Source organism: Hibiscus syriacus, unplaced genomic scaffold (genome assembly GCF_006381635.1).
Source record: "Hibiscus syriacus cultivar Baekdansim isolate YM2019G1 unplaced genomic scaffold, ASM638163v2 tig00020138_pilon, whole genome shotgun sequence".
Taxonomy (NCBI): domain Eukaryota; kingdom Viridiplantae; phylum Streptophyta; class Magnoliopsida; order Malvales; family Malvaceae; genus Hibiscus; species Hibiscus syriacus.
The window spans coordinates 855,629-873,859 of record NW_024062483.1 but is presented as its reverse complement, the minus strand read 5'-3'; the positions used below and the strand labels follow the sequence as shown (position 1 = coordinate 873,859).

The window sequence follows — 18,231 nt, the reverse complement described above, 5'->3', positions numbered from 1 at the left end:
GTCTGTGACAGTCACCATTGACACCATCAAAACCATCTTGTCGTCGCGACCAAAACCCAATCTCCATCCACTTTTGAGTTCCTCATCCTGTTCCGAACAAAACTCGACCGGTAGTAATCCTTTACCGTCGGCGGTTGAGGATGGGAGGGAGAGGGATGTTGCGGGGTGGGGGTTTTATTTTGTTTCAATTTTTCTTTTTTAAATAATATTTTTATTATAAAAAATTAAAAATATAACGGTAGACATCTAAAAGTGTAACAGAGAAAATTATAGATACCTAAAAATATAACGGAAGAGTTAGAGACCGATTGTTAACAAAAAATTCTTTAAACACCAAATCATATTTTGTGAGGTATAATTTATACACCCAAAAATATATTAAGCCTTCCAGAAATTACCTTTAAGAACTTCAACATCTTTATTAGATTAAATTAGTTGAAACTGATCAATATCTTTAGATAAATCTTTTCATTATTCAAAGTCTACTATTAATCTACATTTTATGAATTCAATTCTATTTTTAAGTTTTCAATAATTTTATGTCTTCTTTTTTCATGTTTAATGAAGTCTTCAATACAGTTCAGTGACCATATTACAAATGTATTAACGATAATATAACGGCGTCAAATGGTTGGTTACGTCGGGACTATATTTCAAACAAACTAAATGATAGAGGACTGTATTATAAATTTTAAAAGTTGAGAGATCTAAATAAAAGATTTAAAAAAGTTCAATAATCTAAATAAAAACTTAAAAAAAAATTTAGTGACCATTACTATACTTTACCCATAAAATAATGCTACAAGTTTCAACCTTGCGTCATCTTCTTTATCTTGTAATTTGTACAGCTTTGTTTGTTTGTTTGTAATTGTTGCTGATAGGGGGGGGGGGGGCAGTTGAAACCGAAGCAGAAAATGGGAGTAGCTGGCTTCGTTATTTGCAATGTCGCCGCCTCCCATTTACCTCGCATGCATCATCCCTCCGGCGTCTGCCAGGTCTCCTCTTATTTTTTTTATCAACTCCTTTACTTCTAAATCCAAATCCTAAAGCAACTGTAGCTGTTTCTTTCTTCCTTACTAGTTATTGTTTTCATCAGACGAGTGGTGCAGCCTGGGTTAAGAATTCCACCATATTCCGAAGCCATGGTCTCATTGGTGGCCAATGGGTTGCTGCCCATGATGGAAAGACTTTTCAGGTTTCAATTTCACTTTTTCCCCTGATTTCTTTTGGTGTCTGTTTCCAAATTTTACTTGAAATTTCTTTTTTGTTTGGCGTGCGATGACAGGTTAACAATCCTTCAACGGGGGAAATCATAGCCTATGTCCCCTTTATGGGAAGACGGGAAACAAATGACGCCATTTCTTCTGCATACCAAGCTTTTAATTGTACCAAACACTTCTACTTCCACTTCCACTTCCACTTCTCTCGTTTAATTGATGTTATTTGGTTTGGGTTTTTCATTGAGCTTCTCTCTGTCACATGGTATTTAGAATTTTTTTTATGATTTACTTCTCTTATCCCTCTTTTCGCTGCTAAATTGCTCATTTCTAAGTAGTTTAGGATGGCATTTCTGCTGCCTGTTTGAGTTTCTCTGGTTATGATTATATAATGTTATACTACAGGGAGATAACCACGTGTAGAAGCGATGGTAAAATAAGAGACATCAAGAATCTGTGGAAAACCCTAAAAGTAAAAACCCACTAGCAGAAGAGGAGAAACAAGAGAATTTGTGACTTTGCGGTCTATTTCTAAGTTTAATTATTTGATTACAAAAGAAACTTGGTTAGCAAGAAATCTACTTGAACTGTGTTTACTAACCTTAATCAACGTCAAATAATAGAATTATATTCCTGCACAGATTCAACATGTGCGGCAAAATAAGTAATTTAACTGTGACTTGAAATCACGTGTTAGTGAGAGAAGCTCCAGCATCTTTCTAGGCGATTTCAAATTTTGAATTTCCACGAGCCCAGGCGTGGTTGAAAACTATTCTCTCCTTCGACAGTCACCCGTTGTCCGCCGCCGTCGTACGCCACCCGCTGCCGTCGTCAGCCTTCCGCCGCCGCACTCCGACCACCGTTTTGACGTCGTTTTTTACTGGGAGGATCGCCGGCCCACGGTGATTTCAAATCTGGCTTTAGATTCATGATAGAATCATTTTAATCGTCGTAGATCTTGATGAAGCCCTCTGTGCACCACCAGACTCAGCGTCTTAATGTGACCAGAACCACCTTCAAAGTGTCGAGAATCGCTTCTATTCTTCATTTATTTCCAGTGAATGGGTTCGGTAGTAAATATATACCATTTCCTCCTTTTTTGTTTTTTTCCATACCTCTCCATGGAACCCCAACCCCCGTCTCAGCCCAGGCAACCTCGAAGGTCTACTACAGCAGACGCGGTGGATGCTCGAAGGTCTGATGTAATAGACGGTGTGGATGCATCCTCTGCGGGTCACCGTTTTGTTCCTCCTTCAAGGTCTGCTGCAGTCGCTGTGAACCCCACTCGTACTCCCTCTGGACCCGACGAAGCATCAACTTCTTCCTACTCCGGCAAGGATAAACATGAGAGGGAGAATGAAAAGGAGAGGACTAAACTACGAAAACGGAACAGGCGAGCCTTCACCAGACGTTTGCTGGCCGGTTTGAGGCAATACGGTAATTTCCATCTTTCAGAGCGTTCTAATATGAACGATGTACTGGTCGCCTTGGCCCGTGAGGCAGGTTGGACAGATGAGGCTGACGGCACTTCCTACAGGCACTCTTCTACGCCCCAAAATCAGCAAAGTTTAAGAGCAGTTGCAGCGAGGTCGGGTGATCGTCCTCTCCCAACCAAATCTCTGAAAAAATGTTTTGTTAAAGGAACATTAGACTATCAACCACCTGCTATTAGGATTGATGACAATGGTATGTCTCCTTCGCAAGGTGGGAATTATAGGATTGAGTCAGTGGAGGCAACTCCCGTTCTTTTGGCTGCTGATGTAGTTCACCATGGAACCAGGGAGTTAACAAAGAAGGAGTTTGCCAATGAAAAATATTCTGATGTAGCGAGAAGGAGAAGCAACGGTTTTCAAAACCGGTGGAAGGAAGCTTATACAAATGGTATTATTGGGCATAGAAGTGAATGCGTCACGTTATTCATTGAGAACCTACCGGAGAAGATCCATTGGAAGAGACTCAGAAATATTTTTGGCACAGACAGACAAGTTATTGATGCCTTCATTCCCAACAAAAGAAACTCGTATGGGGTTCGCTTTGGGTTTATTCACTATGCTACAATTGAAGAAGCAAGGAAAGTGATTTCTTTGATGAATGGTAATCTTATTTATGGCAGCAAAATTAGAGTCTTTTTGGCTAAATATAAACCCCGACAGTCTTACTGGCGAAAGTCCTCGACAATTGTTCAAAGTAAGTCTGGGTTGGAAGATATTTCAAGGAATAAACACTGTGAAGTTGAGGGTGTTGTGGACGAAGATAAACTTCAAGTGTTCAGTGACTGTCTTGTGGGGTGGTGCAAGAACTTTATCAAAATTGGTAATCTTGCTAACAAGATATAAGCCAAGGGATTAACTGGTTTCACGCTAATGAGAGCTGCTGGTAATGTAGTTCTTATGTTGTTTGAAGACTGATTCGTTGAGAAGCGTTAAGGATGATAAGTTAGAAACTCTAGGAGAATGGTTTTCCAGAGTGGAAACTTGTCGGAGAGCCTAGTGGTGGAGTGTCGTCGTGTGTGGGTAGTTTGCGAAGGTATTCCTTTTCAAGCTTGGAATTGGGATACCTTCAAAAACATTGCAACTAAGTGGGGCAAGTTAATTGCAATCGACAACATTTGTGAGTTTCCTACGTCTTTTGATAGAGCTAAAATCCAAATACTTACCAAGGCTATTGGGAGAATTGATGAGTTGTTGGAGTTGAAGGTCGATGCTAATTTATTCAAAATATTGGTGCATGAAGTTGATCCTTCCTTCAAACCTGACTCTTGGGTCCCTGCTGATTGCGATGTTTCTTTAGACCTTGTTCCTCCAGTTGGGTCGTGATTGTCCGACAGATGTTTTCAGAGGCGTTTTTTAGTTTGTGGTTGTAATTGTTGGTTTTTATTTGCTATGTTATCTTTCATCTTGAGGTTTATCTTAGAAATAGGGTTATTATCTTAGGGTTTTTTTGTTTAAAGATGGAAGATTATTAGGTGATATGGTTTTTGTAATGGTGTATATCCCCCTTTGAGGGTTCGGTGCTACCACATGTAATTGGTATTCTATTTAATATAATATGTGGCATTCTTTTCTTCCTTCCAATGTTCTTTAGCATTCTTCTAAGTATGTGGAAGAATACGAAGGGAGTTTTTAACGAGACCTCCAACTTCTATAAAAAAAACATATGCGGCAAAATCGGCCCTTAAACCTTTTCCCCACATATCTCAGTTTTTCTTTTTATTTTATTTATTCACCAAACGAATTGCACTACTAACTTTTCGGGCCGAATCAAATGGAATTCGGGTCACAAAATTCTAACATAAACCTCTTGGCTTGGGCACTAGTTACTTATTCTTTCTTTACAATTGGTCAATGAATCATCTACTTATGGAATTGTGCCTTTGCGGTCTATTTCTAAGTTTAATTGTTTGATTACAAAAGAAACTTGGTTAGCAAGAAATCTACTTGAACTGTGTTTACTACCCTTAATCAACATCAAATTATATAATTATAGTCCTGCACAAATTCAACATGTGCGGCAAAATCGGCCCTTGGACCTTTGCCCCACATATCCCAGTTTTTCTTTTTATTTTTTTTATTCACCAAACGAATTGCACTGCTAACTTTTCGGGTCGAATCAAATGGAATTCGGGTCACAAAATTCTAACATAAACCTCTTGGCTTGGGCACTAGTTACTTATTCTTTCTTTACAATTGGTCAATGAATCATCTACTTATGGAATTGTGCCTTATCTAGCTTTTACCTTAGTCTGTACTTTTACTTTTGCTTTTGAAGCAAAAAAGGTGAACTTGGATATAAAAGTACATAAACACTGCAAAAATATTTACTTATATGAATAATAAAATGTATGATATTAGCTTTGTATGGAACAATCATGTTTCAATGATCAGTACATGTGCATTTAGTTCAAATAACAGAGTGTGTCATATGAGCTGGTCAAATTAAAATTTTTGCGTTCATAGGTGTTCTTATGTATACTATTGGATTGAAGTTGTATCGGTTGGTAATTTTGGCATACTGAGGTTCAAAGTTGTCTTTGGGTCTTAAATCTAGTTTAACTGATTATCCCCATTCCCTTTTTTTCGTTGGTCATAGCTTGGAGTAAACTCGCTGCTACCGAAAGGAGCAAATATCTTAGAAAATGGTATAACCGTTTTCTTATAATATCTTTTTACAATACATTTATATTGAACTTTGGAATGGTCAACCATTTGAAAAGAGCACCATGCTTTTTCTTTTTCTTTTTTTTTCTTTTTTTTTTTTTTGCATGATTGAACTTGAAATATTTTGGTAAATGATTATAGCTGATGGATGCTTAGGTTCTAACATATTTATTTTCAAATATTGGAAGATTCATTTTTCTAGCAAAGCTTGGGAGTTTAATCTCCTGCTTTTTGATTGAAAATGGTCCAAACTGACATTTGTAGCATGGAAAATTAAATGCTTATCTTGTTTTAATGGCCGACGCCCAGAATTTAGTTGTTTGAATAGACTGAACTAATCATTCTTGCAGGTTTTTCGATATCAATTTTTGTTGATAAAAGTAGGAGGTCTCATTAAAACCCCCTTCATAATTATCCCTTTCCAAGAGGAAATGAGCAATTAGCCGAAGGAGGAAAAGAGTATCTCATTTTATTGATATAAAATTCTGACAACCATACAAAACCATACACCTTCACATAACAATAGAAAAGACTAATACCTAAAAATGCAGAAAACATCCTCAATAAAACTACACAATCACCCAACCCCTTCTTTAGCTAACTTATCAGCCTTCCAATTACAACCCCTAGAAATTAACTTCACTATGAATGCCCTAGACAATACAAAATACTCGATCTCCTTAATTAGATTACTAAAATACACAGGGGCAGAAGAAGGCGTCTGGATCCATTCCACAGATGTTTTGCAATCACTTTCCAGAATCAATATCCCTTTGGTAGACCAAACCGAGGAAAAGAAAATTTCAATTGCTTTCCTAATTGCTTTCAATGCTGCCAATGGAGGAGGGCCAGATCCAACACATTATGAAAACGATGCTAGAGTGGAACCATTTGAATCTTTAAGAATACCCCCAATGCCACCAGTCATCCCATCTTTTCTAACAGTACCATCTACATTGAATTTGTAGAAATCTGCAGGAGGAGGAAGCCATTTCTGTACAACCCTACTCTAAACCTTTGAGCAATTAAGATCGTCTGCTAGAGAGGGATCAACCATTAACGAGTCAACCGAGATCGAAACTTGATGAAACTTGGCTTGAAACCACTTAGCTAATCTAAATCTTACAATGAAGAAGAGAGAAGACCTGTCCATAAACTGGTTATTGAAAACAATTGAATTCCTATGTTTCTAAATAAACCACAGAACCACTCCCGAGATAAATTTCCATATCGTAGAATTTGCCATCAAATCATGCTAAGAACTAATAAGGGATGGAATATCACAAGGCAAAGCTGTACAGATATCCCAAAACCTGAAAAAACTTATTCCAAATCTCATAAGCCACTGAGCAGAAAATAAACAGATGTTGGGCAGACTCTTCATACTGTTTACAAAGCAGACAAAGATCACCATCAGATAAGGGCACCCCCTTTTCTTTAACTCTGATTTTACTTTCAGTTTTTGGTGAGTTACTTGTCAAAGAAAAGTTTCAACTCTAGGAGGAACCAACCCCAGCCATACACGATTTTTCCAAATAGGGTTCTTAACATGATCCTTAGCTAGAGTATTTCTTCAAGAGTTCACTGAAAACTACCCATCCCCCTTCCCAGACCAAGATAGAAAATCATCCACTGCCTCGGACAATTGTATGTTGTTCAATTTAATCATTAATTCTAACCATTGTTCTAATTCCCAATCACACAAATTTCTTCTTGTTCGAATATTCCAAGACCAACCATTAGAATGTTAATTTCCAAAATCAACCACCTTACCCGATTTATTTAAAGACAATGCAAAAATTCTAGGAAATTGAATTTTCAAAGGGGTATTGTCTACCCAAACATCATTCCAAAAGAATATTGACTTACCATTCACCACTTGGAGCCTTGAATGAGATCTCAAACTCTCTCCAGCCGAATCATTCTTTAAGAAGCTACTGACTATTCCTTTTCATATCCAACAGTCTTGGGGAGAATACACCCTACTAACTGACATAGATAGGTTGTCTATATTGTGCTTGCTGCAAATCAAAATTATCAACAAGGAGTCTTTCTCATTTGCAAACTTCCATATCCATTTCCCCAACAAAGCACGATTAGTTAGATTCAAATCCAAAACCCCCCATTCCTCCATATTCAATCGGACTACAAACCATTTGCCAATTCACCCAATGTATTCGATTATTCTCTGACCCATCACCCCACAAGAATCTAGCCATCAACGAATTCAGCTTCTGACTAACTTTGCTTGGCAGTTTAAAAACAGATAGGAAAAAATCGGGAGAGAAGACAATACCGACTTCAGTAGCACCATCTGCCAGCCAAGGATAGTGAATTAGCTTTCCAACCTGCCAGTTTTTTGTTGAACCTTTGGATAACCGGATCCCACAGAATATATGAGTTCTTCTTTGCTCCAAGTGGTAACCCTAAATATTTCATAGGGAAAGAACCCACAGAGCACCCAATGGATGTGGCCCAATCTTTCAGAACTTCTTCTTCCATATTGATCCCATGCAGAAGACTTTTCGATAGGTTTAAATTAAGCCCAGCCATCAAGCTGAAAATTCTCAAGACTCTTTTTACATTTTTAATTTATCCGAGGGAAGCGCGACAGAAGATGATTAGATCGTCTGCGAACTGAAGATGTGACAACTGGCAAGGATTTTCTGACCTACCAATAGAGAAACCATAGAAAAGGCCCAAATCCACAGCTTTATCCAACATCAAATGAAGTAACTCACCAACTAAATTGAACTCTGAGATATTTCCTAGGCATGGCGGTAGCGAGATCACGAGAATGAATTATCATAAATCAAAGAAAGTATATTCTAGACTTACTTTTTGAAATTGGAATGACGAATTGTAAGCCCTCGGAAACTCCTATGGAAGTTAACTTGAAATTGAGTAAAGATGGAAACCCGGTAAACAAGGAACATTATCAAAGGCTAGTTGATAAACTCATTTATTTATCTCTAACTAGACCTGACATTGCTTTTCCTGTTAGCATTGTTAGTCAATGCATGAATGATCCCAGAGAAGAACATCTAGAGGCAGTTAATCGAATCTTAAGATATCTAAAGATGACACCAGGATATGGGTTGATTTTCAAGAAACATGAAGACAGAATAGTTAAAATCTTCTCAGATTCAAGCTAGGCTGGAGAAGTAACGGATAAAAGGTCAACCACGGGATATTGCTCAATTGTGTGGGGAAACCTAGTGACATGGAGAAGCAAGAAACAATCAGTAGTCTCCAGGAGCAGTGCAGAAGCAGAATATAGGGCAATAGCACTCGGGATGTGTGAAGGAATTTGGCTACAGATACTCTTAACTGAACTAGAGATGTGCGACAACAACTATTTTGAACTTCAGAGTTATAGCAAATCTGCGATAAGCATTGCAAAGAATCCAGTGCACCACGATAGAATCAAACATGTGGAGATCGACACACTTCATTGCAGAAAAAGTAAATGGAGGAACTGTTAAACTAAACTATGTCTCTTCACAAAACCAACTAGCTTTGACGAAATTACATGGGTCTTTACAATATTTACTCCCCAGCTTGAGGGGGAGTGTAAGTAGTGTTTGAATCAAACTCTGTCTCCAAACTTAACTATAAAACTATCTCTTAATTTGTAGATGACTCCTATCTTATCTAAATCTCTAATTCGTGTATATAAACATCCTATGTATCCTCTTGTAAAAAACGTGGAATTTTTTCCTTGAATAAAAGTACTTACTGCCTTCATCAGAAAAATATCTTTTTACAACAATACATGTACAACAAGGCACAAAATGGGAACATGGGAATTCATAGAAAATTAGGACACAAGGTCAGGTATAGCAAGATGGAAATAAAGAAAATATTCTTTTATATACAATAATGCAATAAAAATGTATAGTTGATACTTTTCTGTTAAATATTAACCTTTAAATAAATTTTCAATTTTTTAAGCTTATTGTTGGATTTAAAAATTTCAACCTTAAAAAACCTGTTACAATCAACTTGCTTTGATTCCCTATTCGGGATCATGTTTTGTCCAGGTTTTGACCATGTTTTATTTCATTTTTACTTTTCGGCCCGTCCTCTTGTGTTTAACACGTATTGTATTATGTTAGAGCCATTATGTGTCACACATGTCTGAACACTCCCCTAACAAAAGTATACGTGCTTCATGGCATAACACTTTTTGTAGTATATAACATTCAATTTTCTGTACTCTTGGCTTCCATTTTAATTCATGGTTCCGTATGGTTTTGCATGCTTATTTTCACCACACTTGATTTTAGCACGATTCAGTGTTGCAATTCCTCGAGCTTGTGCCAAAACCACCTTCTCGTTGTGTTAAGGAATGGCTATATCTATATATTTGCTAACTTTTAGCTCCCAAACCTGCTTATTTGTGGCACCTGTTGTATAGTATGTATGTGCACACACACACACACACGTATATTATATATTTTTGGACTCTCTCTTAAGTTCTCCCTCTCATACTTTCCTGTCTCTTCCGGAAAGTGTTGCCAAGTTTTGTTCCTGGCCGCCTATTTTTTCTTTTTTGTAACCACTTATTTATCCCGTGAACTTATTGACCATTGATTTTTTGAAGGGAGCAAAAGTCATTCTTGGAGGTAAAAGACATAACCTTGGAATGACTTTCTATGAGCCCACAGTTGTTACTGATGTCTAGAGTGACATGCTATTAGCAAGGTACAATGGTACATCCTCTAAGATACGCTGACATTTCACATTGGTTACTGCATATGAGATGATTGTAACTTCTTCATGCTTTTGGAGAGTATTTTAGTATGGTATGACTCTTCATGATGCTAATTTTAATTAACCTAAATAACATTTTAAGGGAAAAATAATAAGTCTGTTCTATTTGATTTTTGATGGACGGGGTTTAGGAAGAATATACTGGGTCCATCAGTTCCACGCTAGTGGAAATGATTGTTAACTATAACCTTTTTGAACCCTTGAGGAAGAAGTGTTATTGATGCCTTCGCGGGAAAGTGTTCATGATTAGGAATTTTTTTAGCATCTTATTGCAATTGGAAGTCTTTAATTTTTGTTTTTTATTTTACAAGTCCTTGATTTTAGTTTATTTACAAGAATAAAACCCTATATAGCTCTATTTAAGAGGATAATTCATAGTAATATACTATTAAGGACTTGAAACACAGACAAACTAGACTATCAAGTTCTTCTAAGCAGCGATGATATCGCCAGCATTCATGCAAATAAAAGCCATCTATATTCATGGACTTATGAACAAACATGCACAAAGTGATTCAAGTCAATTTGGTGTCCAGGTTACTCTGTCTGTGTACATGTTTGGGTGCCTTGGTGATATATATGTTTGAGTCAAACTTGCAGTTTTTTACCATTAAATATGATATCTTGTCCTATATATGCTGTCATGTTGCAACGTCAACTTTGCTGCATGACTGTCTTTGTATTTATGTTTTAGATTTAAGAGATGTATGTCAATTTGTCTCATGTCAGAGAGGAAATATTTGGACCCGTGGCCCCTCTTTTGCGGTTCAAAACTGAGGAAGAAGCTATCCGCATTGCAAACGACACCAATGCAGGTTCATTTTTCAGGGTTTATTGTTTTCTTCAGGATAAGCTAATCCATAGTCTTATTAAGTTCATTGTCATTATGTTTTTTTTATTACTCTATTAGTGTCTTTAGAAAGATTTGTCTACCAAACCTTATCCATCACTATTGGTAAAATTACTTTCAAAAATTTGTCATGCAATACCTCTACTAGGATAATATTGGACAGTTCGATTTATCATACCTCATTCTTTATTGCACATATTAAGGGCTAGCTGCGTACATATTTACAAACAATGTTCGACGAACATGGCATATCTCAGAAGCTCTTGAGTATGGGGTTGTTGGTGTTAATGAAGGAATCATTTCGACTGAGGTGGGTCAAATTTGCAGAAATTAAAAGAAAAGGAAGCAGCAGCTGTTGATTAAAGTTATGGTTTGTTTGTTTGTTTCAATTCAGGTGGCACCATTTGGAGGTTTCAAACAGTCTGGTCTCGGGCGAGAAGGTTCCAAGTATGGGATAGATGAATATCTTGAAGTGAGTAATCGGATATTACCTCAATTCATTTTTCTCCTTTATCTTCTTTTTTGCCTTGGTAAAAAAGCAATCTTTTATGTTTATGCAGCTCAAATACGTGTGCTTGGGAGATATTAACAGAAACTGAAATGCAAGGTGTACTCGGTTGCCTGTTTATGATACAAGCCTGGAACTCGAAACTGTACAACATCAAGTGGTTTGTGTTGCTAAATGGTCTGTTCACAGAATTTAGGCAGCCCTTGATGCCGATGCTGAGAAGGCAATCTGAAGCTTTTATGGTAAATTTCTTGCTATTAAATTATGTTTGTTGCTGACTATTTTAAGTGTGATTTCAGATTGTGTGGTGGTGGCATATGCATTGACTGATGCTTATTTCTTTTCATGGAACCTTGGGTTCAAGTAGGATCAAAACTAAACTTTGGGAGATAAATATAAATATTAACAAAATAAAGGGGGTCAAAGTATAATTTAAATTTTAAAAATTAAGGGTTAAGTTCTAATTCCTTTAATTTCAAATTTAACAGGGATTTGAGAAGATTAAACAAAAATGAGGGCCAATATTGAATTTTATTAAAGATAAAATTGTCTGGGAGTCGAGGAATATTTTAACCTAAAAATTAATATCAATTAATCTTACATGTCAATTATTATATCCCTAAAATGCCCTATAGAATTATTTTACCGTTATAATACTAGATATATTTTAACTAAACCATTTTCTTTGACCTGGAACTATACTTAGCCATTTAAATTGTAATTATTTTTTTACTTTAAATTAATTTCATGAAGTAAAAGTATATTATTTAACAAATTAGATCAATTTTAAAATACGGACTTGTAAGATGTCTCTATGTACACACTTTATGGATTTAAAACATTATACATACAGAAGAGATGAAAATAGAAAAGAAAACAAAACCGCCCACTCCAGAAGTACTGAGTTTATAACATATTTATGAGATTAAAATCAAAGATGCATGATCCAATCAACCCTACCCACCAATATTTTATATGTTCATGTGATGATGATGATGTTAGTTGCTATGGTGAAGTGGAAAAGATTGGTGAAGGTAAAATATATATTAAGGATCAAAGATATCAGCTGGAGGAATGAAGGAATCGATGGAGAGTCCCTGGACATTGAAAACCACATCATCGATGCTCCAAAATTCTTCCATCCGGCTCCGGCTGTGCTGCATTGACAGCTCCCCGAATTGGAAGACTGTGGCGATTGACCTTCCTTGGTGCGCTATCATCACTCCATCCACATCCCTGTAATCCCCGATGCTGCTTCCGATGGTGGTTTCCCAGTAGGCACAACCGCAAGCATTGTCACCTTGAGTTTGGACTCTGGTCAAATGGGAGTCCTCCAAGTATATTAGCAGCCCGCTCTTTTGGGAGAAGTAGCCGTACAACACGTGCCTCATCACCTCTGCCGGACCTTCGTTCCGTTCCATCACCGCTGCACGATCGGCGCATACTTTGAGTACGAAACAATCCTCGTCACCTATTCGTTTCTCTCCCAAGCATTGCGCTTTCGCGAATAAGCTGGCTGTTGTCTTTGGATCTAGCCCCTGCATCCCAATCAGCCCATCTTTATCCAATTAATTAAAATATTCTTGAAAAAGAAATAATACGGTACAATTTGTTAATGCCCCATGAATCCAAAAGGGGGAAAAAGCATATGGAAAAATCTAACCAAAGGAGATGATATGAGAATAAGTGAAAAACAAACAAATGAGTAAACAAAAGCAAAAAAGCAAAGGAGGGGAGGAAAATAATGCAAGTGTATAGTAAAGAGGAAAAGGAAAAGGAAAAGCATAAAGCAAAAGGAGAAGGTGGCAATCCCAAGATGGAAATAGTGAGTGAGTGATGAATGATCAGATGATGTCAACACGCTCACATTCATTTCTTTCCTCTGCATAAAACAAAACAAAAGAAATTCTGTCTGCTAAGGCATCAGACAGTTTCTTCATCCATCCTTGTCACTCACATTACATTTTCCCTTGGCATAATCTCCCCATCTTATTCTCTTTACTTGCTTGCTTTTCAATTCATTGCTAAGTTATAAGGACCTACTATATAATTAAACCATAAAATTGATAACTCCTTCCCACCTTCTAATAATATTGCATGCTTAATTGGTTTATATTAATGCTACCATCATACCTTAGTGATAATCCCATTGAATCAAACTGTTCTTCAAATTTTAAATTATTATTTAGATATTAACAAATCCAAATTAAGGATCAACATATATATATATATATATTAACAATATTAATGTTTTATTAATTATATGCTTTTATTTGAAAAATTTTATAAATTTCTTGATTTTAAAATTTTGAAAATTCCTCTATTAACATAACGTCCAATGATGATTAAGGAACAAATAGGAGAAATGGAGTACCTGGATAATGCGGCGCAAAGGACGTTGAGGACCCTTGGCAGCATGGGTGCCGAGCCAAGACGTGTGTCGCCAGACGGTTTTACCGTCGCTGCCGGCGATGACCTTGTTGCCTCCGACAACCAGCTCCAGAGACCACATCTCCGGCTTCATCTGCCAAACCACGAAGCAACCACTCATCTCTTCACTCCTCGTCCCCAAACTCTTCACCATGCTCTTCCCCTTCGCCGACCCCCTCGATATCTCCGTCTCGCAACACAACATCTTCACGCTCCCCGCCGCGTACATGTTCTTCCCACCGCACCGCTGCTTCAAGCACCCCGCCGCCGCCAAGTACTGCTGTATAATGTAATGCGCCGACGACGTTTCCTGTCCATATTCGATGAATAACAAGCCATGATGCAATGAAAAAGAAAAAAACAAGAGGGAAACTTACAATGGGAATATCTTCGAGGCGAATGTGATGTGTCGGGTGAATAGGCAGCGGAATAGGGGCGAGAGGGCAGCCTAAAACGCCGAGCAAAAGCCTCAAGTCTTGCCTCTTGGCCGCCGGAAAATTACTATAATTAGACGTCGGGGAATTATTATTAATCGGCGACAAAGACAATCCCTTTTGTGTACGAAACCATTCTCGGATGGCTTCCCAAGAGCTCTCCTTCTTGTTCCCATCGTCTTGCATTTCGGGGTCCACTGGTCCTTCCATTAATGGCGTCAGTGTCTGGGTGTACCAACTCTGTTTCCTTCTTGTTCTCGTCCCCATAGATTTATGTCGTCGTCTTCTTTTTTGTTCAAAGAACTTAAGAGAAAAGATTAAAGAAACTGATCAGAGAGTGATGGAACCAAATGGGGGAATTTTTTTATGGCAGAGTGAGGCTGCTGAACCCTTCAACCACAGAGAGGGATATGGTAATCATAAATAAACGAACCACAAGCGCAGTCGCATGTTGCTCTGTCCTTTTCCTTTCTTGTTTCTTCCTTTAATGGAAAAGTAAAAGGAATTTGTTGATACTAAAATGGCATAATATCAAAATTAGTCCTCTGGTATTTATTAAAATTGTTATTTTGGTTAATTTTTTATTATTGTTTTGACTCAACATTTCATTTTAAGACAAAAAGACACTTACGATAGATATCGCTTTGACCCTTATTTCTTTTTTTGAAACATTTTGATTATTAATATTTCATTTTAAGCGAAAAGACTCATATTTTAGAGTGATAATCGTTTGTTAACGAATTATTTTTATCCATAGAGATGTATTTTTACCTCAATATAAAACGTTGGAGGTTAAATTAAATTAGAGGTCATGACTATTTAATCAAATGTTAGAAGTTTTTTTTATGATATTATGTCTATTAAAATTTAAGTGAAGTGATGCAAAATTTTAATCAAAAATTTAAATTTAAAAAAGTATATTTTAAAAATTTAAAAAAAAAGAATTATAAAATTTGAAGAATATACAATTAAATAATTAATAAAAATATTTAAATTTTTTTAAAAAAAAATTGTATAACAGAACTTTAATTCATGTCCTACGTGGGGTCCTTGTATGTGGCGCCAAATGAATTTACAAAGGTAGATGAAGGATGAGCTTTATTGGAAAATGAAACCCTATCTTAAAGCACATGGATTAACAGTTGTAATGAATTTTGGGAATGATTCATTTGTTTTGGGAATTGATTAGGTGAAGCTTTGACTCTTGAGCAAGTAACGTACCCCATTCCCCCGAGTTTGATGTTGAAACAATAGCTAATAATTTTCCCTACCCTTGGTTGTAGGCGAGAGCATTCCATTCACTTGCCAACTTAATTTTACTCGACTCAAAATAGGTCAAATTAAGGGAATTATTTTTAAATATTGCATCAGGGAGAGGTAGATCTAGAATTCTTCTAAAAACAAATTCTACAGTAATTATCATAAGATATTTACGATTTTAATAAAACCATCTCCTAATATGATTTCAAAAAAAAAAAAAAAGATCTAAAATCATCGCCAACGATCAGATACATTGTGAGTCTGTGGCAACAAATGATGATTTTAATTGTTATTTTATTTTCTTTTTACGCTATAAAAATTAAATTAGAAGGAAATTAAAATTATAGGGATTAAAATAAAATTTTAAAAAATCAAGAGAGTTTAGTTAAATGGTGCGTAGAAAGTATTTACTCATATTAATGTGAACTATTTGTTTGAGTTTGATTTTTGCATTCACAAGACATTTTGAGATCTATGCGATGATAAATCACTTTATCATTGATAGTCACGAAAAATCTCGTTTTTACTTTTACTTTTAATTTATTTATTTTTATTAGTAGTTTTTAATTTTCGACTTTGTTTTTTTTAACCTGCTAAATTTTATTTTATTTTATAGAAAAATATCTTTTATAAAGATTTGATGTGTGTAATTTTATTTTAAATTTTTTAAAATCCACATTTTAGCCTCTATAATTCAAACTACATTTTAATGTGATCCCTACGATGTAATAATAATTAACATCGCAACCAAAATAAAATCGTTGACAGTTGCCGCCGACTCCGACAATGATAAAACGACTTCGATGATTAATTCATCTAATTTTTATATTTATAATCAACACCCTAATTTTTATAATTTCATTAAATTTTTAGTTTTTGATCTTCTTTTTCATTTCTCTTATTAATTTATCTAATTTTGGATTAAATTTAACCATTTTTTATATTTATAATTAGGACCACTAATTTTTATAATTTCATAAAATGTTTAGTTTTTTACTTCCTTTTCCATTTCTCTTATTTATTCATTCAATTTTGAATTCAATTTAATCTCTTCATTTTATCAAATATTCTTTGATTTTTTGTCTAGTTCATTCTCAATCTAACAACAAAATAATATACAATTATTTTTTTTAAAATCAAGCTATGTATCATACATGCATTCAATATTTTTATATTTATTCTCTTTTAGCTGTATTTAAGGTTTCTTAATAAAATAATAAAAATAATATATTTTAACAAAATGTAATCATTTTTCTATGATTTATTTATGTAATATTGAATTAATTGTTCAAAGTAATGAAACACTTTCATTTTATAAAGACACATTTTTAAGTTTTTGTTCAGGGCATCGAAAAGAGAAAATAACCTCAGTGACCAAAAATCTCATATAATATACGATTTTAACCAACTTTTTCCGGATTTGCCAAAATGACCAACAAAATCGCAATGCGATCGCTAATTCGCAACGCGATCTCCATTATCGCAAATCAATTTCCAGATTCGCAACACGATTATGACTATCGCAATGCGATTTTCCAATTTCGCATTGCGCTTTTCCCAATTCGCAATGCGAATTTGGAAAATCGCAATGCGAATTTGGAAAATCGTAACGCGGTACTGACTATCGCAACGCGATACTGACTTTCGCAACTCGATACTTAATTTTGCAACTCAATACTGACTTTCGCAACGAGATAATACATAATCGCAATGCGATTTTCAAAGCGCCATTAGTATCGCAAAGCGTATTTTATTTTCAAATTCCAAACACGAATATTAATATATTGGAACACTGAACCGTCCACAGTATATCTCGTAATCGCAACTCATAACCTAAAACCTAAAATCACAACTCAGTCCCATCTCCATCTCTCACTCTCTCACCCATCTCTGACGAAATCCGTCCCCATCTCCGGCGAAATCCGTCTATCTCCATATCTCAGAGCCACCCTCACAATCAGAAATGGAAAATCAACCAAATCAACCACCGAGGGTTAGTTTTTTTAATTATTTTCTTTTTGAAATTTTTGCATTATTATTAGGTTTTTCATATTGAAATTGATGATAAGTTTACTGGTAATTTCAATAATAGATTAACCATTTCACTTAGATTGCTTATTAAATCAACCGAGAATCGCAACGCGAAATGAAAATCGCAACGACAAAATCGCAACACGATTTTATTCTCTCGTTGCGATAGTCAAATTCGCGTTGCGATTGTCATTTTCATGTTGCGATTTACATTTTCATAAACTATTCTTCTTCTGCAAATTGAAACTTGAATGAATTGCATTACTTCAACCAAAAAACAAAGACAAATAAGAAATTCACAGTGTTGCAAATTTAAGTTTGAAGAATAAACTACTACTCTTTATGTTTATTATTGTTTTTGGTATATCTTCACAGTGTAGTTTTTGGTATATCTAACTTAGTATGTTTATTGTTTTTGTAGAACTTTTAATCGGCTCAATTGACCTTAAGAAATAAAGTCAGCCTGGCCAAAACAATTGCATCGAAGCTTTCACCTGCACAAAGAAAAATGTTTGAGGATACTTGCTTCGGGCCATGGTTGAAAGTACAACATCCCGGTGGAGATGCG

At 35.8% G+C, this 18,231-nt stretch overlaps 2 protein-coding genes across 2 annotated transcripts; one reads left to right on the top strand and one right to left on the bottom strand.

Annotated features, from left to right (window-relative positions):
- Positions 1–941: 941 nt before the first annotated feature.
- LOC120209758 (succinate-semialdehyde dehydrogenase, mitochondrial-like) lies at positions 942–11,657 on the top strand. The gene is made up of 8 exons (XM_039208680.1): positions 942–995; positions 1,097–1,195; positions 1,286–1,385; positions 9,981–10,081; positions 10,880–10,965; positions 11,204–11,310; positions 11,395–11,472; positions 11,561–11,657. The coding sequence occupies exons 4-8, from the start codon at positions 10,068–10,070 to the stop codon at positions 11,597–11,599; spliced, it is 324 nt and encodes a 107-aa protein (XP_039064611.1). The 5' UTR covers positions 942–995; positions 1,097–1,195; positions 1,286–1,385; positions 9,981–10,067; the 3' UTR covers positions 11,600–11,657.
- Positions 11,658–12,410: 753 nt separating this feature from the next.
- Positions 12,411–14,746, bottom strand: LOC120209781. Its single transcript, XM_039208695.1, has 3 exons — positions 14,316–14,746; positions 13,883–14,248; positions 12,411–13,046 (listed from the first exon to the last, which is right to left on the bottom strand). Exons 1-3 carry the CDS (start codon positions 14,637–14,639, stop codon positions 12,555–12,557), a joined length of 1,182 nt encoding a protein of 393 aa, XP_039064626.1. The 5' UTR covers positions 14,640–14,746; the 3' UTR covers positions 12,411–12,554.
- Positions 14,747–18,231: the final 3,485 nt, after the last annotated feature.